This window comes from Ranitomeya variabilis, chromosome 7 (assembly GCF_051348905.1).
Source record: "Ranitomeya variabilis isolate aRanVar5 chromosome 7, aRanVar5.hap1, whole genome shotgun sequence".
NCBI classification, from domain to species: Eukaryota; Metazoa; Chordata; class Amphibia; order Anura; family Dendrobatidae; genus Ranitomeya; species Ranitomeya variabilis.
The window spans coordinates 172,111,522-172,137,143 of NC_135238.1; the positions used below are offsets into that span (position 1 = coordinate 172,111,522).

The 25,622-nt window shown below is 50.1% G+C and overlaps 1 protein-coding gene across 1 annotated transcript in view; it reads left to right on the forward strand.

Annotated features, from left to right (window-relative positions):
* ATIC (5-aminoimidazole-4-carboxamide ribonucleotide formyltransferase/IMP cyclohydrolase) overlaps positions 1 to 22,770 on the forward strand; it is a 32,680-nt gene extending 9,910 nt beyond the window's left edge. Inside the window, exons 6-16 of the mRNA XM_077272264.1 lie at positions 6,089 to 6,240; positions 6,313 to 6,469; positions 7,046 to 7,171; positions 7,367 to 7,474; positions 7,600 to 7,685; positions 8,437 to 8,526; positions 9,154 to 9,282; positions 16,902 to 16,994; positions 17,185 to 17,367; positions 17,443 to 17,595; positions 22,592 to 22,770. Coding sequence (XP_077128379.1) covers positions 6,089 to 6,240; positions 6,313 to 6,469; positions 7,046 to 7,171; positions 7,367 to 7,474; positions 7,600 to 7,685; positions 8,437 to 8,526; positions 9,154 to 9,282; positions 16,902 to 16,994; positions 17,185 to 17,367; positions 17,443 to 17,595; positions 22,592 to 22,711 — 1,397 coding nt within the window. The 3' untranslated portion in view covers positions 22,712 to 22,770. The remainder of the gene's footprint in view (positions 1 to 6,088; positions 6,241 to 6,312; positions 6,470 to 7,045; positions 7,172 to 7,366; positions 7,475 to 7,599; positions 7,686 to 8,436; positions 8,527 to 9,153; positions 9,283 to 16,901; positions 16,995 to 17,184; positions 17,368 to 17,442; positions 17,596 to 22,591) is intronic.
* The last annotated feature ends 2,852 nt before the right edge of the window (positions 22,771 to 25,622 follow it).

Sequence of the window (25,622 nt, forward strand, 5' to 3'; positions counted from 1 at the left end):
TATAATGGGAGGCAAATTGTAAAATACCTTCTTTCTTTCTCGCTTCATTGGGGGACACAGGTAACCATGGGTGTATGCTGCTGTCACTAGGAGGCTGACACTATGCAAATAAAGAAGTAGCTCCTCCCCGGCAGTATACACCCTCCGACAGGCACCAGGCAACTCAGTTTTTGCTTAGTGTCTGTAGGAGGCGGACCTGGATCTAACACCAGATCCGCATTTCTTTTACAGGGATTTGTTGTGTGTTTTTAATCATTTCCCCTTTCTTTTTCAGACTCTTTCTTCAGGGTAAGAGGGTGCAGTTTTCTCACCCTGTCTTTCCCCACTTTGAGCGACCAAGAGAGCAGTGTGGTATCACCCACATCGCACCCTCTCGGACCCGCTGGGCAGGACTTCGTCCCCTGTCACCCATTCGGGTGTTCAGGGTGACCCTTTCTTCGGTGGCCAGTCCTGCCCGTTTCCCCTCCTCATCCCTCTCCTCGGAGCGGGCTGAGAGGAAGACGGCGGTCACATCCAGTGACCCTCTCCCCCTGTTCAGGGGTCGACGCCGTCTTCTGCGCCGGAGAGTCGTGGCGCGGGAAGGAGGACTACTTCCAGGACCCTCTATCTACCAGGGATCCTGATGATTCCTCATCTGCAGGTAGGGAATCTTCAATCAACAAACCCCCCATCCCCACCAATACCCTGCCCAGCAGCAATCTCCTCTTACCATAGGGGAGCATCTGACAGGGAAGTGGGCTGCATATTCGGGCGTTGAGACCACATAGGAATGAGAGCAGGAAGGCTGGCATCTTTTCCCCCTCCTTATTCAAACTTGCAGGCTCGTTCGCCCGCCATTTCTCTCTGCCTCATGTTCCCTTTCTTAGCGCTTGAGCGCCCTCTGGTGGTGGCCGGAATTAGTGCGGCCGGGATGTGCAGCGTCTCCCTGCTTTTCCCTTTCTTGCTGCTTGAGCGCCCTCTTGTGGCGGTCGACGGTATAGCGGCCGGATTGCTTTCAGTTTTACAGGGGGCGTTCCTTTCTTTCCCCCCTTCGATCCTGTGCACGCCCACAGCGTCGCACTTTCTCCGCGCTCTTTTCTCCTGCTTCCTGCTCCCTGTCAGCGTCTGCTCATCGCGTGGGACACAGGATTTCTCGGGGGAACACAGGCACCTGCGGTTACCGCTGTCTTTCACCAGGCTCAGCGCTACCTCCTACTCCACCTGGCAGTATTCTCTGGGGACAAGGTAATATCCACCTATGTCCGACCCCACCCCGGCCTTTGCCCCTACGGCCATCCATTACGCCTGCGCTCACTGTAAGAAAAAGTGGGTTTCAGGTCAGCCATCTCCTTTCTGCCCGTCCTGCGTTCCTCCCACCATGTCAGCTCCCCTGGAAGCTTCAGGGTCCCGGGACGAGTGCACCCCCCTCCCCCGGAGTGGGCTGTTGCTATGTCTCAATCTGTGTCCGACCTGACTAAGGTTTCTCAGTCCCTGGTCCAGGCACTTGAACGCATCCCGCTTCTCTCTAATGCCACCAGTGCCACGAACGCCCCACACGGCGATTCGCCCGCACCTGTCCTAGACTCTCACAGAGGCAGACCGGACAAAAGAGACAGAAAACGGACCTTATCTAGATCCTTCTCCAGTTCACCGGACCACATCGGGATTCACCTATCTGCCCGTTCCCCTTCCTCACAGGCGGACCTCTGGTCTGACGTAACTTCTCAGTCGGAATCTGACTCGGATGCAGATCAGACTTCCGGAACACAAGACATGGTTTATAGCCTTATCTCAGCTATCATTCAGACGCTTGATCTTAAGGAGGATGAGGCAAGCTCTCAGGACGTCTCCGTTGCTTTTAAACGGATTAAACGTCCCTCTAGGGTTTTCCCTAATCACAAGGAGTTTGACAACACTACCGCCACTCACTGGGAAAACCCTGGCAAGCGTTTCCCAGGCAGGAAACTGCTTGATGTGTTATACCCTTTTCACTCCGACCTGGTCTCCAAGTGGTCCGAGTCTCCTAAGGTCGACCCGCCTGTGTCCAGGCTATCCTCACAGACAGTTCTGTCTATTCCGGACGCGGCTTCCCTTAAGGACCCCTCGGACAGACAAATCGAGGCGCTAGCAAAATCAGCATTTGAGGCCTCCGGAGCCTCCCTTTGCCCTAGTTTCGCCTCGTCATGGGTAGCCAAGGCTGTTTCAGCCTGGGCCAAGACCCTGCGCAGGGGCATTTCGGCCTCTGCTCCTGCTGAAGAACTGTCTGAATTAGCGGATCAGATTTCACTGGCAGGAAAATACCTGATGAATGCCTCCCTTGATGCAGCGGCCTGCTCTACCAGGGCTAATGGCAACATTGTCGCCATTCGCCGGATTCTTTGGTTAAAGGCGTGGAACGCTGACCCCGCATCTAAGAAATCGCTCACGGGTCTGCCCTTCCAGGGCTCCAGACTCTTCGGCTCGCAGCTAGATCAAATGATCTCGGACGCTACTGGCGGTAAGAGTACCTCCTTACCCCAGTCCAAGCCTAAACGTCCCTTCAACAGGAGGGGTCCCCAGTCCTTTCGTCCCTTTCGGTCTTTTGCCTCTTCGGGAAACCCCGTCCAGGACCGTTCCTCCTCACAAGGGGACCGAAGAAAACCTTCTTTCAGGCCTCCGCCACGCTGGAGAGCCAAGAGCCACCCTGCAAAACCATCGGGATCTCGGGGCCGCAGGTTTTCTAATAAATGACGGGTCGCCCCCACCTGGAACTCCTTCCAGGGTGGGAGGCCGCCTTCTTCTATTCTCAGAGGTTTGGCTTTCAGTAGTCGACGACGCCTGGGTCAGGGAGATCGTCACGTCAGGCTACAAAATAGAGTTTTCTTCGCCCCCAGGAAGACGTTTCATGCTCTCTCGTCCTCCCAAAAAGCCCTCTCATCTCCCAGGGCTTCTCCAAGCCGTCGATTCGCTCCTCGCCTTGGGAGTCGTAGTGCCGGTGCCTTTTCGTCAGCGGTTTTCCGGGTTTTATTCAAACCTGTTCGTGGTTCCAAAAAAGGACGGCTCTCTCCGTCCGATTCTGGATCTCAACGATTGAACCGCCACCTTCGGATTCAACACTTCAAAATGGAATCTCTGCGCTCGGTGATCGCGTCCATGGAGCCGGGAGAGTTTCTGTGCTCAGTGGACATTCGGGATGCGTACCTTCACATTCCTATTTGCGTGCAGCATCAGAGGTTCCTCCGATTCGCGATCAGGGAGCATCATTACCAGTTCACTGCCCTCCCCTTCGGGCTGGCATCTGCTCCCAGGGTCTTCACGAAGGTCATGGCAGCTGTCATGGCCATCCTGCGTTCAAAAGGGATTCTGGTAATCCCATACCTCGACGACCTATTGGTCAAGGGCCCATCCCAGGGGGATTGCAGCCAGAGCCTCCATCTTACTCTGGACACCTTAGTTCGCCTAGGCTGGTTGATCAACTACCAGAAGTCTTCCTTGATTCCAACCCAACGGCTGGAGTTCCTAGGCATGGAATTCGATACCTTTCGGGCTCAGGTCTTCCTTCCCAAGGAGAAGTTTCTTTCTCTTCGTCGGGGTGTCAGAGCGCTAAAGGGTCCGAGTCCTCTGTCCCTTCGTCTAGCCATGAGAGTTCTGGGGAGAATGGTCGCTTCTATGGAAGCGGTCCCCTATGCTCAGTTCCACTCTCGTCCCCTCCAGCTGGCTCTTCTGTCTGCCTGGGACAGGAACCCGCTTTCCCTGGACCGTCCGTTTCGCCTCTCCCCCAGGGCGAGACAGTCTCTCTTGGTGGACGCTGTCCACCTCCATTCTGCGCGGGAGGTCATTTTTACCCCCCCACTGGCAGGTGATTACCACCGACGCCAGTCTCCAAGGTTGGGGAGCGGTCTTTCTCCACCTCACAGCCCAGGGCCGCTGGACTGCTCAAGAGGCGTGCCTCTCGATCAACCTCTTGGAAATCAGAGCCATCTTCCTAGCCCTCATCCGCTGGGAGTCTCTCCTTTCGGGAAAGCCGGTCCGCATTCAGTCGGACAACGCCACGGCCGTGGCATACATAAATCACCAAGGGGGGACTCGCAGCAGTCAAGTCATGGCGGAAGTAGCAAAAATTTTCCGCTGGGCGGAGGGTCATGTTCCCTCTGTCAGCCGTCCACATCCCAGGAGTGGACAATTGGGAGGCCGACTTTCTAAGTCGCCAGGGCATCGTGGCGGGCGAGTGGTCTCTTCTTCCAGCAATCTTCAGCCAGATTTGCCAGCGGTGGGGCGTTCCGGACGTCGACTTGATGGCCTCCCGGGCAAACCACAAAGTTCCCCAGTACGTCGCCAGGTCTCGGGACCCGATGGCCGTTGGATGCGACGCTCTCGTGATCTCTTGGGCCCAGTTCCGGATGCCCTATCTGTTCCCGCCTCTCCCTCTGATCCCAAGGGTCGTAAAGAAGATCAAGTCGGAAGGGGTCCCCGTACTCTTGGTAGCTCCAGATTGGCCTCGCAGAGCCTGGTGCGCAGAGCTGATAAACATGTTATCGGATGTTCCGTGGAGACTTCCGGATCTTCCGGACCTTCTTTCACAGGGGCCTCTCTCCCACCCGAATTCTCGGTCGCTGAATTTAACGGTATGGCCGTTGAGGCCGCGGTCCTGAAGAACGCGGGTTTTTCTCATAGCGTCATCCAGACTATAAGAGCGAGAAAACCGGCCTCATCGCGTGTCTACCACAGATGTTGGAAGGCATTTTTCCGGTGGTGTCAGGATAACAATCTGTTTCCTATGACCTTTTCCCTTCCTTCCCTTCTCAGCTTTCTTCAAATGGGCCTAGATTCGGGTCTTTCCCTTAGCACCTTGAAGGGTCAGATCTCCGCTCTATCAATTCTTTTTCAAAGAGACCTGGCTTCCCTGCCTCAGGTGAGGACCTTCATCCAGGGGGTCGCTCATATAGCTCCCCCTTACCGGTCTCCTGTTGAGCTTTGGGATCTCAACCTCGTCTTAGATGCCCTGCAGCGGCCGCCCTTTGAACCGCTTCAGGATGTTTCCTTCTCGCTTCTATCCTGGAAGGTAGCCTTTTTGATCGCCATCACCTCCATTAGAAGGGTTTCAGAGCTGGCAGCTTTATCCTGTCGTTCTCCCTTTCTGGTCCTGCATCAAGACAAGGTGGTTCTTCGTCCGGTTCCTTCCTTCTTACCGAAAGTTGTCTCATCTTTTCATATCAACGAGGACATTGTCCTCCCGTCCTTTTGCCCTTCCCCGGTTCATCCATTGGAGAAATCCCTTCACAAGCTGGATGTGGTCAGGGCTATCCGGATTTACATCGCCAGAACTGCCTCTTTTCGTCAGGCCGATCCTCTGTTTGTCGTCTCGGATGGGCGTCGAAAGGGTCTTCCTGCCTCCAAATCCACGATTGCTCGTTGGATCTGTTCAGCGGTTTTGGAGGCATACCGCGTCCAAGACAAACAGCCTCCTTCGGGGGTGAAGGCTCACTCTACCCGGGCAGTGGGAGCTTCCTGGGCAGTTCGTCACCAAGCTTCGGCCTCGCAGGTTTGCAAGGCCGCTACGTGGTCTTCCATGCACACCTTTGTCAAATTCTACGGGGTGCATACTCAGGCTTTCGCGGACGCGAGCCTGGGTAGGAGGATACTGCAGGCGGCGGTTTCTCACCGGCCAACCTGACTCCTCTTTTTCTGCAGAATACCCGCCCTAGGGACTGCTTTGGGACGTCCCATGGTTACCTGTGTCCCCCAATGAAGCGAGAGAGGGATTTTTGGTTCTTACCGTAAAATCTTTCTTGGAGCCTTCATTGGGGGACACAGCACCCTCCCTTGAAGTTGTACCGTGTTGGCTAACGTGCCGTTGTTGTGGGTTGGTACATAGGTTGAGTTTTATATTACCTGTTCCTACTACTGCTTTTGCACCAACTGAGTTGCCTGTCGGAGGGTGTATACTGCCGGGGAGGAGTTACTTCTTTATTTGCATAGTGTCAGCCTCCTAGTGACAGCAGCATACACCCATGGTTACCTGTGTCCCCCAATGAAGGCTCCAAGAAAGATTTTACGGTAAGAACCAAAAATCCCTCTTTTTAAACCCTCTTTGCAATTTTACCACTTAAAGATATCCGTTTAATTTTAGGTGGTGTAACGCTACTTCGTGCAGCTGCCAAAAATCACGCACGTGTCACTGTCGTGTGTGATCCCAGCGATTACAACAGTATTGCAAATGAAATGGAAAAATCTGAACAGAAAGACACGACCCTAGAGAGCCGCTGCCAACTGGCTCTAAAGGTAGTGTGTCGATGGGGCCAGAAATGTGGCCTGTTATATCCCTTGTTGTTATAGCTTCTGCTCTTGTCCCAGGCTTTCACTCACACCGCCCAGTATGATGACGCCATCTCGGATTATTTCCGTAAGCAGTACAGTAAGGGTGTATCTCAGCTTCCACTGCGGTACGGCATTAATCCTCACCAGGTGCCTGCTCAGATCTTTACTCATGGACCACGACTTCCGTTAACCGGTAAGTGACCAATGAACAAAGGACCAGAAACGCTGGTTTATCTACAGGTTTCCTATATTTTAGTCCATGATTCATAATGTTCTGAAAGATCGGCCCCATATTGCTCGACTTCCTAATTGTTGTCCGTTCTGTCCTAGTCCATGGTGTAACACGATCACTATAGATCAGAAGTGTTCTCCTACTTTGTTAATGTTGCCCAATGGTCACAAGGTTAATAGTATTTTATATAGTTGAGGTTGACAGTTTGGCTTTCAAACTTTGCGGCTTCAATGTTTTCAGACTTGGCCTAGCCATGGAGCCAAAATCTTAATGTCTTGGTCACTAAGCCACTTGCCACTCTTGTCTTGTGACATGGTCTCCAACGAGCTGACAAAAGCTTTGATCACCAAATTGCACCGAAGTTGCTCATAGAAGATATTTAGATCCCATTCTATATTCATGCCCGTGTTCTTAAAAGTTGTGCATGCGCCCCTCCATAAATAAAAAGCTTTACTGTTGATGAGCCAGGAGTGTATGGAACAGATGGTTCACAATATAGTGACATGATTTTACGTCCTTATTATCTCCCTTCTGCAGTGCTGAATGGCTCTCCGGGGTTTATTAATCTGTGTGATGCCCTGAACGGCTGGCAGCTGGTGAGAGAGCTGAAAAATGCTTTGGGCCTCCCTGCGGCCACCTCCTTCAAACATGTGAGCCCTGCAGGTAACAATCCATGTCATCAAATCCTGTGATACTTAGTTTCTGAAACTACGCTTTAATTATATTGCTCAGACTATTCTCGACATGTATCGATATTAAAGAACAGATTGTTGGATCTTGTATGTTCCAGTGCGGTCTCGCTTCTAACTTCCTCCAGTCATTTGATGCCGATCTTGTAATATCACTTTCTACCACCAGGGGCTGCTGTTGGCGTTCCTTTGACAGAAGAAGAGGCCCAGGTGTGCATGGTACACGACCTGTTTGCCACGCTCACTCCCTTGGCATGTGCCTATGCGAGAGCCAGAGGTAAGTGACGGGTTTTCTTGATACGGCTTTCCTTGTGATGGCAACATTTTTACTTGTAATTATTTTTTGGAAATCATCAAAAATTTGGGCGGTTAATTGCTGTTCTGTGGGCTTCTATTCCTTAGGGTCTGACAGGATGTCGTCGTTTGGTGACTTTATTGCTATTTCTGATGTGTGTGACGTCCCCACTGCAAAGATCATCTCCAGAGAGGTATGAAGATCTCACTAGGTGAAACCTTGGGCATTAATGACTGAAGCTGATCAGTGTGTTAGTTTCTCGCCTCTGGTACAGGGGGCTGCACAGGCAAGTGGTATTGGGGTCTATAAAGTGAGGGCAAGTCGCCTCCACTGGAGTTGTGCGTTACATGCTTTAAGCCAACAGTTGGGAAACTCTGCATATTATAATAGTAACCCCTTCATTCTTTCTTTTCTCCATGTTGTGCATTCTTTGCCAACCCAAGCTATAGACGTGAATGGGAGATATGGTGTAGTACTGGGTGCATCTGTGTTCCACCTCCGGCAGTCAGATGGCCGTATAAAGCAGACCCCAATGTAAGACCTGAGCATAGAAATGTATGAAGCAGTCCCGCTCGGTTAGAGGGCCACCGGCCAGTCCTTGCATTGCAGTCAAAGTCTATCCCGATTTTATATGGCCGTCTGACTGCGCCCTAATACCCAGACTTTCATCAGTTCAGTCCCAGGCCACCCCTAATTGAATAGTTCTCCCCCACTGCCCATGGCTAGTTTCATTGGAGTCTAAATCGGTAAAGGATTTGGCAGCACACTACCAAGAATATTTATGTATAGCCTCCCCTGTGCTGATGCCTCTTCTACATGGGAATACCTCCTTTATTCCAATGCAGATGGAAGGATTGAGTAGATGCATGTCCTAATGACGAATCCTCCTGTAATCTGCAGCCATCAGTCACTAATGGTCAGCTCTTAATCTTGTCTTCTGCTAGGTTTCTGATGGCATTATAGCTCCAGGGTACGATGAAGAGGCTCTGAAAATCCTCTCCAAAAAGAAGAATGGCAGTTACTGTGTCCTGCAGGTAATGTATGATCATACACGGGGCCTGGTTTCCATTAAACAGTGCACAGGTCACGGTATGAAATCCGGAGAATGCTGTAAATATAAAGGTATTTAGGTTCTTAGAAGTTAAGCGGACTATATTAGGATATGATGGGCTTATTCCATCTGCATTTGATTAGTGAAATTGTTGGAATTATAATTTTTTTTTTTTTCTTCCTTCTCCTTTCCCATCGTCCTTACACTAGTACTAGCTGCCCATGCATGGCTTGATCCCATAATTTGGTAATAAGCACCTCCAGATAGTTGGAAGCACACGTTGTGGTATACATAATGATCTCCATGTGCTGGGAGAAAGGTCTGAGTGGGCACACTTCTGAAATTGTGGTTGCCAAAAAAGATATTCTCCCTTGGCGAGACTGCCACATAAAGGAAGGCAATTTCAGGATCTGTAACTTGGGTTATGGCGTGGGTTCCTCTTTCCAGCATGGGCATCTGAAAGCAATCTTCATTATACATGTAAAGCAGACTAGTGGTGGTAATGTGTGCAAACTTTAAAGCGCTGCGGAATGTTAGCGCTATATAAAAATAATTATTATTTTATTATAAATAATATAATTTTATTTTATTTATTTTTTATTCTTTTTAGGTGGACTCCACTTATGAGCCTGATAATACTGAGGTACGAACCATTTTTGGTTTGCAACTGGAACAACGGAGAAATGACACAGTTGTGGACGGCTCCCTCTTCAGCAATCTGGTTACAGCAAAGAAAGAAGTACAGGCTTGCAGTCCTTTGTGTTTTTTTTTTTTTTTGTTTGGGTCGCTAATTCTGTTTAACATATTTTAGTGGCTTTGTGCCAGGAGAGGTCACGGAAAGTACACTTAACTAAGGGTACCGTCACACATTGAAATTTCCATCGCTACGACGTTACGATTTGTGACGTTCTAGCGATATCGTTACGATATCGCTGTGTCTGACACGCTACTGCGATCAGACACCCTGCTGAGAATCGTACGTCGTAGCACATCGTTTGGAACTTTCTTTCGTCGCTTGATCACCCGCTGACATCGCTGGATCGTTGTGTGTGACAGCGATCCAGCGATGTCTTCGCTTGTAACCAGGGTAAACATCGGGTAACTAAGCGCAGGGCCGCGCTTAGTTACCCGATGTTTACCCTGGTTACCCGGGGACTTCGGCATCGCTCCAGCGCCGTGATTGCAACGTGTGACCGCAGTCTACGACGCTGGAGCGATGATTATACGACGCTGTGACGTCACGAATCGTGCCGTCGCAGCGATGAAAATTTCAATGTGTGACGGTACCCTTATTTCTAGGGATCTGTACACCTAGCACATGCCTAGCAAACTGTATTTTGTCATGCTCCATTTAAAGAGCCCCAAATATGTGCAGTACCGTAGACTAGATTATATCACACTGAGCTACAGTTAGCAAATGTGTGTACCATGTCCTGTATGGTTTTTACATTTGTTCTATATATTGACACACTGCAGCCTTCTACTAAAGTGAATCGGTTGCCGCTCATCAGCATGATGTAGGGGCAGAGATCCTGATTCCAGCGAAGTATCATTTACTGAACGGTGTGCTGCAGTTTTGATTGATTTTTATCTGAATGCTGAGCTCTGTATAAACCCACCCTACTGTGCAAAGGCAGAAAGCTGCAATCAGTGACGGGGATGTGACTCTGAAGAATTTATGAATATAGAGGACTACATGGTGGCAGGGTTACTATTTCCTTAGTGGTTATCTTCTGATTTAAACAGTGATTTTGATGAAGATTATAGCAAGCAGCTGAGTAAGTGACACATCACTAGAATCTGGGTCCCTGCCTTTACAAAAAAGTTATTTTGTAGGGATTCTGCTTCAGAATCCACATCAAAACTCTTTTGAACAAGCTTCCTATTACTCTGTCGCCTCATTGGGGGACACAGGACCATGGGTGTTATGCTGCTGTCCACTAGGAGGTGACACTATGCATAATCTGAAAAAGATTAACTGTGGCTCCTCCTCTGCAGTATACACCCCTGGACGGCATCAGCCTTCTCCAGTTTTTGCTTAGTGTCGCATAGGAGGCACACCTAAAAGATTTTTACTCCGTTTTTTTCCGACGGGATTACAGATTAAGAAAAGAGGGTCTCCTGTGAGACTCCTGGCATGGCTCCTTCCTCGGCCCCCTATTATGGGGGTGCCCAGTTGAAGTAGAGATGGCTATTCCCCATGTTGCTCCTTCCCCAGTCCCTCGGGTGCTGGTTCGGTTGAGACCCCCCCCCCCCCTCCTTCCCCAATTCCTTTTGGTTTCTGGGTTGAGGTCGAGGCGAGGATAAAGGCCCCTGAAGGTGACAACAGCACCCTCCCTATCCCCCTCTGGGGGTATTAGGTTGAGACACCTCAGGTAGGGCCTGTACAGGCAGCATTCTACAGCTCCCAGCAATGGGCCAGCGCACTGCGCCTGCATCCAGGGACCCCAGCTCAGCTGTGGGCTCCTGTTGGGGCCAGGGGGAGTGCAGGCAAGCATGGCACATACAGACACAGGGCTCCCTGCGCCCCCTGTCTCTGCGGCAGCACCAGCTCTATACTGCCTCAGGGAGACCCCTACCGGGCTCCCCCTTCCGCTTATAGCTCCACCGCCATCCTGCCTTTAAATCCGGAGGGGTCCGGTTCAGATCCGACCCCCTCCCGGACTTTCGCGCTCCCCTGGAGCCCTTCTGGGCCTCAGGCATCTAATTTAGGCCCTGGCTTCGGCCTAGCTGAAGCCGCCGCCTCCTCTCCGCCCCCCAGCCCGCCCCCCGGATGACAAATATGACACTCTACAGTGTCATAAAGGGGGTGGATCGAGACAGAAAGGGCACGTTTTTACACAGCTTTGCCGCCTTTTTTTCCAGCTCTCCGCCCCCTTCTCCTCCTTCCTGTTTTTCTCAGCAGCCATTTTTCTGCTGCAGATTAACCCTGCATCTCCCGATCTGCAGGACCAGGACCAGGCAGCCAGTCTCCGGGGGGCACAGGACTGGATCTTCGGCGCTGGAACTAGGGGCACACTGGTGGGGTAAGATCACAGCCGGGTTTTTTACTCAGCTGTGAATCCATATTACCTATAAGGCTCCCCTATAGGTTTCTCTACCCCTGTAAGGTCCTCTGCCGGCATCAGGGCACTATGCCTGGCTCAAGGTCCAAGAGAACCAGGCAGAACTGCTATTATGCTTTCTGCACAGCCTGCGGGACCGCCCTCCCCAGTAGCACGTACCCGCATTGTCAGAACTGTATACAAACTAATGTGTCAGAGCCCCAAGAAGCCCCTGCTAATGCCACGCCGGAATGGGCTACTCGGATATCGCAATCTATGACGCAGTCTATAGATAACCTAACCTCCACATTGCTTCAGGCTCTGCAGGGTCATGCCCCGGCTATGACCGTTACCCAGCAAAGGGAGAGCTTGACTCAGGAACAAGATGATCCTGGCACATCCATGTCTAGGTCAGGACGCAAGCGGACCCATGGATCAAGTCCATCTGCGTCATCCCATAGCACACGGTCATCCCCCTCTAGGGAGAGACACTGTATATCCAGGTCATCTAGACCGTCCCATTCCAGGGACAGACAATGCAGATCTCCGCAATCCCCGACCAGAGAAAGCCTCCTCCCCGGCCCACTCGGCAGGGGACGCCTCAGTGATACACAGGATTCGGAAGGCATCTGCGACTCTGACTCAGACAGAGAAACGGAGGAGTCCCAGATCCCAATCCCTCCTAGCAATACAGCACTAGTTGAGGACATAATTTCTTCCATCCATCGGGTGCTGGACATTTCTGATCCGCCACCAGAGGCCCCAGAACATAAGATTTCCTTTGAAGGACCTCTGAAGCCGCCTAAGGTTTTCTCAAACTCTGGGTGGTTAAAGGCGATCCTTTAAAAAGCAGCTCTCACAGCCTGAGAGAAAATTCGCTAATCGCAAATATCTGGAGGCGAGGTACCCCTTCCCACAGGACACCAAGAAATGGACAGATCCACCTGAAGTGGACCCCCCAGTCTCTAGGCTAGCAGCACAGACCCTCCTTTCACTGCCAGATAGCTCAACCCTCAGGGACGCAGCAGACCGGCAGGTAGAACGCATGGCTCGTTCAATTTTCAAGGCAGCAGGGGCATCCCTGGCTCCCGCGTTCGCCTCAGTTTGGGCTGCCAAGGCCATTCTGGCCTGGGCAAAGAGTTTACAAGCTCTCCAAGCATCCGCTCCTGAGCTGTCGGACCAAGCGGTTCAAATAGCAGTTGTAGCAGACTACATGCTCCATGCATCTCTGGATTCAGCAAGGGGAGTAGCGGGGATAGCATCAAACGCCATCACGATTCGACGTATCCTCTGGCTGCGGGAATGGAAAGCGGACGCAGCCTCAAAGTCCCTTACGCACCTCCCCTACCTCAGTGGGAGACTTTTCGGTGAACAGTTGGACACTATGATATCCAACGCCACCGGGGGTAAGAGTACTTCTCTTCCCCAACTGAAACCTAAACGCACTTACAAGAAGCGTAACCAAACTCGATTCCGATCCTTTCAGAACTCCTCCGGCTGGTCCGTCTCGCGTCCAGCACAAAATCGTAACCGTTCCCCACGCAGGGACAACTCACGATCGACGCAAAGGTTGGACAAGACCTGGCAGTCAAAAGCAGGCCAGCCTAAGCCCAGAGGAGGAAAATCTCAGACTTTCTCCTCATCATGACTCACGGACTCCGGAAGACACCACACCAGTAGGCGGCCGACTTTTGCTCTTTCATCAAGTCTGGCTGCCTATTACAGAAGACAGGTGGGTCAGGGAACTAGTGTCTTCCGGATACAAAATAGACTTCACCTCCAACCCACCGGACTGATTCTTCCTCTGTCCCCCCAAAACTGCCAGCCAAGGCTCGTGCCTACCACCAAGCGGTCTCCTCGCTTTTTCAAGGAGGAGTCATAGTACCGGTACCCACGACCGACCGCTTCCGAGGGTTCTACTCCAATCTGTTCGTAGTTCCCAAGAAAGGAGGCAGCGTACGGCCCATACTAGACCTAAAACAGCTCAATAAATATGTATGGGTCCGTCATTTCCACATGGAGTCCCTTCGGTCCATCATTGCATCCATGGAGAAGAGAGAATATCTCGCCTCCATAGACATACAAGACGCATACCTGCATATACCCATTGCACCTGCCCATCAGAGGTTTCTCAGGTTCGCAGTAGGCCAGGACCACTACCAATTCGTGGCTCTCCCTTTCGGACTCGCCACGGCTCCCAGAGTGTTCGCCAAAGTCATGGCAGCCACCATGGACGTCCTGCACTCCAGAGGCATAGTAGTCGTTCCATACCTGGACGATCTACTCATCAAGGCTCCCACCTTCAAGGACTGCGAGCTCAGCATCTCAATCACAACCGATACTCTGTCACATGGGCTGGTTAATCAACCTTAAAAAGTCATCACCAACCCTGAGTCAGTCCCTGACCTTCCTGGGAATGTTATTCAACACCTCCAGGGGTCTAGTGCTCCTTCCCAAGGCACTGGCTCTCCGACTAGCAGTTCGCACCCTCCTCCGCAAACCCCCTCGATCTCTCCGATTTGCCATGAGAGTCCTCGGCAAGATGGCAGCAGCAATAGAAGCGGTCCCATTTGCCCAGTTTCACCTCAGACCTCTCCAACTAGCCATTCTCAAGTCCTGGGACAGGAATCCCTTTTCTCTCGACAGGGAGTTCCAGCTAACGTCAACCAGGAGGTCCCTGCACTGGTGGCTCAAGCCAACCTCACTAGCAAAGGGGAAATCCTTTCTCACAGGCCAATGGAAGGTTCTGACCACCAACACGAGCCTGACTGGTTGGGGTGCGGTGCACCTACACCACAGGGCAAGTGGTCCCCAGTGGAAGCGACCATGCCCATCAACATCCTGGAAATTCGAGCCATCTTTCTGGCATTGAGGGCCTTCCATCACTTACTGGCAGCCTCTCACATCAGAATACAGTCGGACAATGCCACAGCTGTGGCATATGTGAATCACCAAGGGGGGACCCGTAGTACCCAGGCGATGCGAGAAGTGTCACACATCCTCCGCTGGGCGGAGGACACAGGGTCGGTTCTTTCGGCGGTCCACATTCCGGGTGTGGACAACTGGGAAGCAGACTTCCTCAGCCGACAAGGCATAGACTCGGGAGAGTGGTCTCTCCATCCCGAAATTTTTCACCAGATCTGTCTCCGCTGGGGGACCCCGGATGTGGACCTAATGGCATCCCACTTCAATGCCAAGGTCTCCAACTTCATGGCCAGAATACACGATCCGCGGTCGCTCGGAGCAGACGCTCTGGTTCAGGACTGGACCCAGTTCCAGCTTCTGTATATTTTTCCACCTCTTCCCCTGATATCCAGAGTGGTGAGGAAGAGCAAACAAGAGGGAGTTCCAACCATCCTAATTGCACCGGACTGGCTCAGACGCACATGGTACGCCGACATCGTACAACTCACAGCAGACGCCCCCTGGCGTCTCCCCGACCGCCACAATCTTCTATCACAAGGCCCGTTCTACCACCAGAACTCAGGGGCTCTCAATTTGACCTGGGTTCTAACCGAGGCAGGGCTCTCGTCGGATGTTATTGGAACCATGATCAGGGCACGGTAGCCAGCCTCTGCCAAGATTTATTACCGTACCTGGAAAGCCTTCTTTACCTGGTGCGAATCTCATGGCCAGATCCCACTCCCTTATTCCCTACCCAAAGTACTTGGTTTTCTCCAATCGGGTCTGGAAGCCAGGCTGTCATTGGGCTCGCTTAAGAGCCAGGTGTCAGCCCTGTCAGTGCTTTTTCAAAGGCGCATTGCTACCAAGCCGCAAGTAAGGACTTTCCTTCAGGGGGTTTCCCGATTGGTTCCACCCTATAGACGACCACTAAAAACGTGGGACCTCAACCTGGTCCTGACAGCATTGCAGGAACCACCCTTCGAACCCCTTAAGGAGGTCCTTCTCCGCCTTCTTTCCCAGAAGGTGGTTTTCCTGGTGGCAATCACCTCGCTACACAGGGTGTCTGAACTGACAGCACTTTCCTGCAGACGGCCCTTCCTGGCTTTTCACCAGGATAAGGTAGTTCTTTGTATGGTCCCATCCTTCCTTCCGCAGGTTGTGTCCAACTTCCACCTCGATGAGGAAATTTCACTACCATCCCTTTGTCCGGTTCCGGTTCATAGAGTGCAGAAGGCTCTGCATACGCTTGACCTTGTCAGGGCATTGCGTATATACGTGTCTAGGACTGCGTCCTTCCGGAGGTCTGATTCTCTTTTCCTCCTTCCGGAAGGCGGCCACAAGGGTCTGCCAGCTTCCAAAGCTACCCTTGCCAGGTGGATCAAATCCACCATACAAGAGGCCTACCGCCTTAAGAATTCTCCTCTTCCAGCCGGTATTACGGCACACTCTACATGGGCGGTAGGGGCCTCCTGGGCCATTCGGCACCAGGCTTCGGCACAACAAGTGTGTAAGGCGGCCACTTGGACTAGCTTACACACGTTTACTAAACACTACAGGGTTCATACCCAGTCCTCAGCGGACGCAAGCCTGGGTAGATGTGTCCTGCAGGCGGCGGTGCCCTAAGTATAGGGGCCTGTCTGCACAATATTCGTCCATTGCTTCCCACCCAGGGACTGTTTTAGGACGTCCCATGGTCCTGTGTCCCCCAATGAGGCGACAGAGTAAAGGAGATTTTTGTGTACTCACCGTAAAATCTTTCTCTTAGCCTCTAATTGGGGGACACAGCTCCCACCCTGTTGCCCTTTCCGGGCTGTTGTAACTGAGTTCTCATATTGTATTCTTGAGCTCGTACATAGTTGCCTTCTTAAAGGCATAATTGCTGTTCATGTTACGTTCCTCCTACTGCTTTTGCACAAAACTGGAGAAGGCTGATGCCGTCCAGGGGTGTATACTGCAGAGGAGGAGCCACAGTTAATCTTTTTCAGAATATGCATAGTGTCGCCTCCTAGTGGACAGCAGCATAACACCCATGGTCCTGTGTCCCCCAATTAGAGGCTAAGAGAAAGATTTTACTGTGAGTACACAAAAATCTCCTTTTTTTTTTTTTTTAATTGGGGCAGAAATGCTCCTATAGTGCACAACTAGCGAATGAAGTTTACAAGAAGCTTGGGTCAAACACCTCAAATTACAGGTTTCAATTTCTGGCACATTTTTGAATATTCTGCAAATACTTAAATATTCCAAAACTGACGTGTGTGTGTGTGTGTGTGTATATACCCCACTGCTGACCAGAACCTTAAGATTACAAAATACAATTTTTATTTTTTTATTTTTTTTTGTCTTGTTTAAGCGTCGTCCATACTAAAATGTAATGCTAAAGATGCGTTTTTGATATAACTTTGTTTTGTAGCTCTCGGAGTCTGCAATCAGGGACTTGATTGTTGCCACTATTGCGCTGAAATATACCCAGTCTAATTCTGTATGCTACGCCAAGGATGGCCAGGTAAAGCATTTGTGGACTTAATACATTTATCGTGACGTAATGTCAGGATATGGGGGATGGGTCAGCCAGGGTTAATAGTAACTACTGGCATGTTCTAGTGATAAGCTGCCACTTTAAGATTGGAATATCCCTTTAATATAAAGCTTTACTTTCTGTAGTACATGTCTAATCGTATCTCTTTTCGGGACAGGTGGTGGGTATGGGTGCTGGGCAACAATCCCGCATACACTGCACCCGTCTGGCTGGGGACAAAGCTGATAATTGGTGGCTGCGGCACCACCCACGTGTCCTGGGAATGAAGTTTAAAGCCGGAGTGAAGAGGGCCGATATTTCAAATGCCATTGACCAATATGTCAGCGGGACCCTAGAAAAGGTATTGTGACTGGTGCACATTGGAGCAGTGTGCAACAAATGGCTGAACTCTGATAAATGTGGCGTCTGTCCCCAGGAGGAGCTAGAGCAATGGAAGTCCCTGTACGACCAACCTCCAGAGCAGCTGACTCCAGAAGACAAGAGGCAATGGATCTCTACCCTAGCTGGCGTTTCCCTGAGCTCTGACGCATTTTTTCCATTCCGAGACAATGTGGAGCGGGCAAAGAAGGTGAGATGATGAGCAAATTGTGGGGGTTCACCTTGATCATATTATACAGCGATCTATGAAGAAAAATTGTTTTATATCTAGAGTACAGTGATCGTAGATATTCTGTGAAATGGAGCAACTTCTCCAAGGGACAGAGGTCTGATTAAAAAAGTTTGTTTCTCCTACGCCTCATTGGGGGACACAGGACCATGGGTGTTATGCTGCTGCCACTAGGAGGACACTAAGTAACACAAAGAATAGCTCCTCCCCTGCAGTATACACCCTCCTGCTGGCTCTCAGTGAACCAGTTCTTGCTTAGTGTCTGTAGGAGGCACTTTGGTCTGCTTTCAGACCCCAGTTTTTATTTTAATTTTTGATTTTTTGTTCTATTTTTTTTTTTTTTTTTCCTTTAACGGAGCGAATGAGGGTGACAGATCCTTTCTAGGCTCCTATCTCCCCTGAACCATCAACGGGCAAGTACGTGGAGCGTCCCTCCCGTATCCTTTCCTGCAACGTTGGATGCCAGCCCTGAGCTCCCCTTATGGGCAACGGTTCCTTCGCGTTCTGATCTCCCCCTCCATAGCAGTCGACCACATGGAGTAGCCCTCCATCTACCACTCCTGGAGCCAGATGCATAGCTGGACATGATATATATGGCTTCCGTGCAGCCCCCCTCTGCATCACCACTGATATAACGGATGACGCATGGTGGCAGAAGCTCTCCACCCCCTCCCTGACTACGGCGACGGTGGATTGAGCACCGGCCCACCGCATCTACCATGAGTACACTGCGGGGGGCCAAGGCGCTGGGGGGTCCTGGTCCCCGGGGTATGGGAGGTCCGCACCTTAAGCCTGTGTCCGTGGATGGTCCGTAGTGCGGCAACCCCACGAAGGAGTGCAGCTAATTATGGCGCTAATAGCGGTCGCGGCGCTGCAAGCAACCGCAGAAGAAAGGGGGGGAAAAAAAAATTGCCTCAATACAGGCCGGAGTTTTTGCCACGCCCACCGGCAGTTAGCCCCACCCACTTTTCCTGGCGCTTCTCGTTCTGTGAGCTCCCACTTCCTGGTCTCGGCGGCCATCTTGGGACACCCACAGCCCTGATGCTGCAGCACTGCTCCAGCGTTTCCTATCACAGCCCTCAGGACTAGCGTTTTTCTCTGCCTACACTGCGGACCTGCCCTGGGGACTCAAGACACAGGACCTGGGTAAGCTGCAGATACATAGTTTAACCCTTCCCCTGCTAGTAAGCGCTTTCCTCCAGGCTTTACTATGTCTCAACCAAAGCCTCACAAAGTCTGGGAAAACCCACACTATTTTTCGCTGCATGTACCTCTTGTAAGGTATCATTACCCCGGGGTCACAATACTGCATTATGCACAGCTTGTGAACCGGTGACGGCTCAGGAACCACCTGTTGCTGATACTGAACCCAGTGAGCCTAGTCCCCCTGAGAGGGCTACCTCCCTTTCCCGGTCTATGGCATCCCTGGCAAAAGCGTTAGACTTGTTCCGAGACCCTTCCTCTAACCAGGGCACTAATACGGACGATGCTTCCGATGGTCAGAACCCCTCGTACTCCAGGGATCGTACCTTGCCAAGGAGCTCACTCTTCCAGGAATAGGACTCATGCCATATCCCCAGACCATCAACGGTTTTTGGGTTCTGAGAGCTCCATTTCTCTCTCCCCTTCCATTGGGGCTAGTAGAGAACCTTTCAGAGGATGATTCTGATACGTCCCTAGATCAGGAATTTCATCACGATCAGGAGACTCTCAACTCTGAGTCAGTGAATAAGGCTTTGAGACTTGAGGAGGAACCCTTATCTAAAACGGATCATGCCGTGTCCTTTAAGAGGACCAAACGAGCTCAGAGTGTTCGCCACTCATCCAGAGTTTAAGCAAATTGTTGAATCTCACAGGATCTGTCCAGATAAACGATTCACAGGGCAGAAGCCCATGGAGTCCAAATATCCCTTTGCCCAGGATCTAAGAAAAGATTGGTCACAATCTCCCCCAGTAGATCCTCCGATATCGCGCCTGGCTACGAAATCTGTTTTATCCTCAGAGGGCACCTCTATTAAAAATCCAACCGATCGTCAGATCGACAATATGGCGTGTTCAGCCTTTGAAGCCTCAGCGGCCGCACTCTTTCCATATTTTGCCGCTACGTGGGTGGCTAAGGCTATGACCCACTGGGCTGAGGTCCTGTCTTCAGCGGTACTGGATACCAATCTTCCCCCCGAGATGGCAGACCTCGCTACTCAGATAGCCAGAGCGGGAGATTTTGTAGTGACAGCATCCCTGGATGCCGCTGACTGCGCTTCTCAAGCAGCAGCAAATGCCATCACCATCCGGAGGTCCTTATGGCTCGGACTGGCGAGCGGATTCGACTTCCAAAAAGTCATTGACTTATCTCCCATATCAGAGCGGCCTCCTTTTTGGTGAAAAGCTCGACCAATTAATTTGACGCCACTGGAGGGAAGAGTAAATTGCCTCCACAACAGAGACCCTCTCGGCCCTTTCAGAACCTGCAACCACAGGCTCGTTCCCGGTCTTCCTGTCCCAGCAGGGATTAAGGCTCACTCCACTCGGTCAGTGGGTGCGTCTTGGGCCATCCGGCACCAAGCTTCGGCAGCACAAGTTTGTAAGGCTGAGACTTGGTCCAGCCTGTATACCTTTACAAAACATTACCATATTCACTCTCAGGCCTCGGCAGATGTGACCATCGGCAGACGAATTTTTGCAGGCGGCTGTGCCGCATCTGTAACTTGTGGGTGCAAGTAGCAATTGCAGTTAATTTTCCCACCCAGGGACTGCTTTAGGACGTCCCATGGTCCTGTGTCCCCCAATGAGGCGTAGGAGGAAAGGAGATTTTTGTGTACTCACCGTAAAATCCTTTTCTCCGAGCCAATCATTGGGGGACACAGCACCCACCCTGTTAGCCTATTGGCTTTGGTTTTTGTTGAGTTAACTTGGTTTTTGACATAGTTCATCCTTGTTAAATATTAAGCTCCTACTGCTTTGTTACCGAACTGGTTCACTGAGAGCCAGCAGGAGGGTGTATACTGCAGGGGAGGAGCTATTCTTTCTGAGTTTACCTAGTGTCCTCCTAGTGGCAGCAGCATTACACCCATGGTCCTGTGTCCCCCAATGATTGGCTCGGAGAAAAGGATTTTACGGTGAGTACACAAATCTCCTTTTCCTGACCTCCTGTATATATCTATGTATGATGGTGCAGGGAGGCTTCTTGCACATTTGGTGCTTACTTTAATACTCTACTGCAGTGTTCCCCAACTCCAGTCCTCAAGAGCCACCAACAGGTCATGTTTTCAGGATTTTCTTAGTATAGTCCAGGTGATGCAATGATCACCTTTTCAATACTAAGGAAATCCTGGAAACATGACCTGTTGGTGGCTCTTGGGGGCTGAAGCTGGGGAACACTGCTCTACTGTAATATCAAAGCTTTATGGGGGGGGGGGAAGCACTATCAAAAGAATTTGAGTTGCAAAATGGTACATAACTTTTGATTGCATTAGCATAAAATTTGCCTAAGGGTACCGTCACACATTGAAATTTCCATCGCTACGACGTTACGATTCGTGACATTCTAGCGATATCGTTACGATATCGCTGTGTCTGACACGCTACTGCGATCAGACACCCTGCTGAGAATCGTACGTCGTAGCAGATCGTTTGGAACTTTCTTTCGTCGCTTGATCACCTGCTGACATCGCTGGATCGTTGTGTGTGACAGCGATCCAGCGATGTCTTCGCTTGTAACCAGGGTAAACATCGGTGCGCTCTGCTCTCACTGTACGGCTGCACTCAGAGCAGGAAGCAGACGGCAAGGGACCTGAAGGACACCGACGGGTGAGTATGTACTGTTTGTTTTTTTACGTTTACGCTGGTAACCAGGGTAAACATCGGGTTACTAAGCGCGGCCCTGCGCTTAGTTACCCGATGTTTACCCTGGTTACCCGGGGACTTCGGCATCGCTCCAGCGCCGTGATTGCAACGTGTGACCGCAGTCTACGACGCTGGAGCGATGACCATACGACGCTGCGACGTCACGAATCGTGCCGTCGCAGCGATGAAAATTTCAATGTGTGACGGTACCCTAACTCGATAAGTCTACTTCTTGGTATTCTATAAAAACCCAAACAATATCAAGACAATGACTCATGAGGAAGAGATAAAGAGCGTTAATCTGCCTTTACTACCCAATTAATTTTTAATGGCTATAAATCCCTTAAAATTTCTTTGAACTCAGTATGTGTCCCATGAAGTCCAGATAACTTCAAAATGCTCCATAGTGTTAAAGCTCAGCTATTCCATACTTTGAAGAACATCCTGTATACATGACTGTAACTCGCTGCTTGGAGATTCGAGTGGACATCCATTTACAAGCTATCAAGCATCTTGCAGCTGTTGTCACATGTAATAAGTTCTAAGGCCTATAAAAATGACTGCATATAGTTGTCTTCATGGGAAGACGTGACCTCAACCTGTATGGGAGCAAAGAATCCTTAGTTATTTGGTGTCCATACAGTTTGCAGTGTTCTGCATAAAAAGGCCTTAAAGTAGCTGTCTGTTTTTTTTTTTTTGTTTTTTTTTTTAATTTGTATTTCATAAATTAATAGTGCACATGGATATAAGCAACTTAAGATATATTATAATCAGAAATCTGCTTCTTTCTCTGAGAATTTGGATTATTGATCAATTTTGGCAATTCTGAGGTGAAATCTGTATTCGGTGAATGTTAGAGAAAGAAGCAGATTTCTGACCAGATATATTAGTTTATTTATGTGGAACATTTGATTTATAAAATTAAAACTATTACTCTTTAAGCGCCAATCCACTAGTTATATTGGCCGATGTCTACCATTTACTAGCCACAATTGACAGTCTAAATCCATTTTTAGAATTTCTTGTAACGTTTCGATCTCTTAATGACCGGCCTGTGCACTCTTACAACCAGAAGCATATCATTCATATTCTAATTCCTATATTTTCCTTGCAGAGCGGGGTTCAGTTCATTGCTGCTCCTTCTGGATCTGCAGCCGACAAATTGATAATTGAAGCATGTAACGAGTTGGGTATTGTTTTGGCGCACACCAACCTGCGACTTTTCCACCACTAGCATTCCAAAAACAAAAGTTAAAGGATTTTTGTACTGTTACAATAAAATATGGTATTGCATTGGTAATTGTGACTTGTTCTTTATGGCTTTGTCTGAATATTTGGTGTAAGTAAAGGTGACAGAACTGCTGCTCCATAAGATGCAATTCTGGTTCACCCAAACTGGTGGCCTACCAGTAGAGTAGTGCTCACATTACTGGCTGTGTAAGAAAAATACCAGGATTGATTAGAAGTGCGTTTTGGACGCTGCCGTGTGCCATTCCTCTGGATTTTCTTCATGATGGCAGGATCTGAGATGCCTAGCCGTTACCCTAACACTTCTAGCGTGGTAGTGTCACCACATAGAAAGAGATGAGTACCATAAAATCATGTAGTGGCTGATTGTTGTTATTGCATGTTTGGGTGTTTTCAAAGTATCTCAGGCATGCTCAAATAATGTTTGAGTCCCCGTGGCTTGATTTGCAGCTGTTGTCAGACCGCTGCAACACATGCAGGGATTGCCTTGTGGCTGCGCGGACTAACACATTGCGCCTGAGATACTCAGATACCACCTGAGCATGCTCACTCATAACTAGTAGTTGCGTGAATACATCACCAGAACCACCATCAGTGCATTACTACATCACAGGAACTAAAATTTCAGTATTTGAGAAGGTCGAAGGGGTAAGGTTTCTCCTTGTGGAGAGTGACAAACGAGCTCTGGCTTGTCAAGGTAAGGAGGCTTATTTGCCGTGGTCTCCTAGTATTTGAGTGCTCAGATTTAGTTTTCCTTTCCGCAGCTGTATGACTTGCGGCTACTAGACAGCTTAATTTACATGTGGGGATTCCCTGACAACCCCACATGTGCTCAGGCTGGCTAGCAGCTGTAAATCATGCAGCTGCGTCAACAAACTAAATCTGAGCAGTCACAAATACTCAGACCACCCAAGTGTGCTCGGGGAAAACCCGAGCAACCAGTATACTCGCCCATCACGCCCCCTACCTTCTGTCTTTTCCCCACTATCCCATAGAATGTAAGTCCGCAAGGACAGGGTCCTCTCCCCTCTGTACCAGTCTGTCACTGTTAACATGTTTACTGTAAACTATATCTGTAACTCTGTATGTAACCCCTTTCTCATGTACAGCACCATGGAACTAATGGTGCTATATAAATAATAATAATTCAAGTCCTCTTTTTCTCTGAAGAGGCAATTTACATACGGTATATACTTGAGTATAAGCCGTTCTGAGTATAAGCCAACCCCCCCCCCCCCTAATTTGGCCACAAAAAAATAGGAAACTTAATGACTCGAGTATAAGCCTAGGGTGGAAAATGCAAAAAGGTACCAATAAAAGTAAAATAAATTGAGATATCAGTAGGTTAAGTGTTTTTTGAATATCCATATTGAGTCAGGAGCCCCATATAATGCTCCATACAGTTCATGATGGACCCCATAAGATGCTCCATATTAAAATATGCCCCATATAATGCTGCACAAATGTTGATTATGGCCCCATAAGATGCTCCATAGAGATATTTGCCCCATATGCTGTTGCTGCGATTTAAAAAAAAAAAGTCGTTCAGGCCCCCAGCACTTGCAATACTCACCGGTTCTCGTTCCGGCGCCACGGTCTTCCGCGTCCTCTGCACTAACGTTCAGGCAGAGGGCACGGACTAACCATGTCATCGCTCCCTCTGACCTGAGCATCACTGCAGAGGACGCGGAAGACTGAGCGGCGCCCGGAACGAGGACAGGTGAATATCGCGCAGTGCTCCCCATTATACTCACCTGCTCCTGGCGCGGTCTCTGCATCTCCGGGCGCTGACAGCTTCTTCCAGCGTTGAGCGGTCACCGTTACCGCTCATCACAGTAATGAATATGTAGCTCCACCCCATGGGAGTGGAATCGGGTCCATATTCATTACTGTAATGAGCAGTAACCCCCCCGGGACTGACTCCAGTACAAGCCAAGAGGGGCACTTTCAACCAAAAAAAAAAAAATGGGCTGAATATCTCGGCTTAAACTCGAGTATATACGGTATACAGTATTTGAGAGGGAATTGGAGAATGTGAACACAAGCTACCTTTTTAACCCCTTAACGACCGCCGATATGCCTTTTAACGGCGGCCGCTAAGGGTACTTAAACCACAGCTCCGTTAATTAACGGCGCTGTGGAAAAAGTGAATAGCGCCCCCCAGAGTCGGATTTTCTCTGGGGTCTCGGTTGCCGAGGGTAGCCGAGACCCCAGAGAACATGATTCGGGGGTTTTTTACCGACCCACAGTTGCGATCGCCGGTAATTAACCGTTTACCGGCGGTCGCAACAACAACAAAAAACGCGATTTGCCATTTAATTTCTCTGTCCTCTGATGTGATCGCACATCGGAGGACAGAGAAATGTGGTCTCCGATAGCCCCCCAATACTCGCCTACCTCCCCCGGTGCTCCTCGTGGCTCCCGATGGGCGCCGCCATCTTTTTCCGGGGAAATAATGGCAGGCGCATTGCGCATGCGCAGTGCGCCCGGCACCCGGATGTTCTTTGGGGTCTCTGCTGCCGGGGGTAGCCGAGACCCCAAAGAACATGATCGGGGTCGTTTTTTACCGACCCCTGTTTTGCGATCGCCGGTAATTAACAGTTTACCGGCGACCGCAAAAAAAAAAAAAAAAAAAGCGATGTCATTCTCTGTCCTCTGATGTGATCGCACATCAGAGGACAGAAATAGGGGGATTTGGGGACCCTGTTATACTTACCGGTGTCCCTGGGTCCTCCTGCGTCTCCTCTTGCCGGCCGGCTTCTTCCTCTGCAAAGAAAATGGCGGGCGCATGCGCAGTACGCCCGCCATGATCGGCCGGCCGGCAGAAGAAAATTCTTCCCCTTTTTTTATTTTGGTCACTGTGAGATCCTATCACAGTGATCAAAATAAAAAAAATA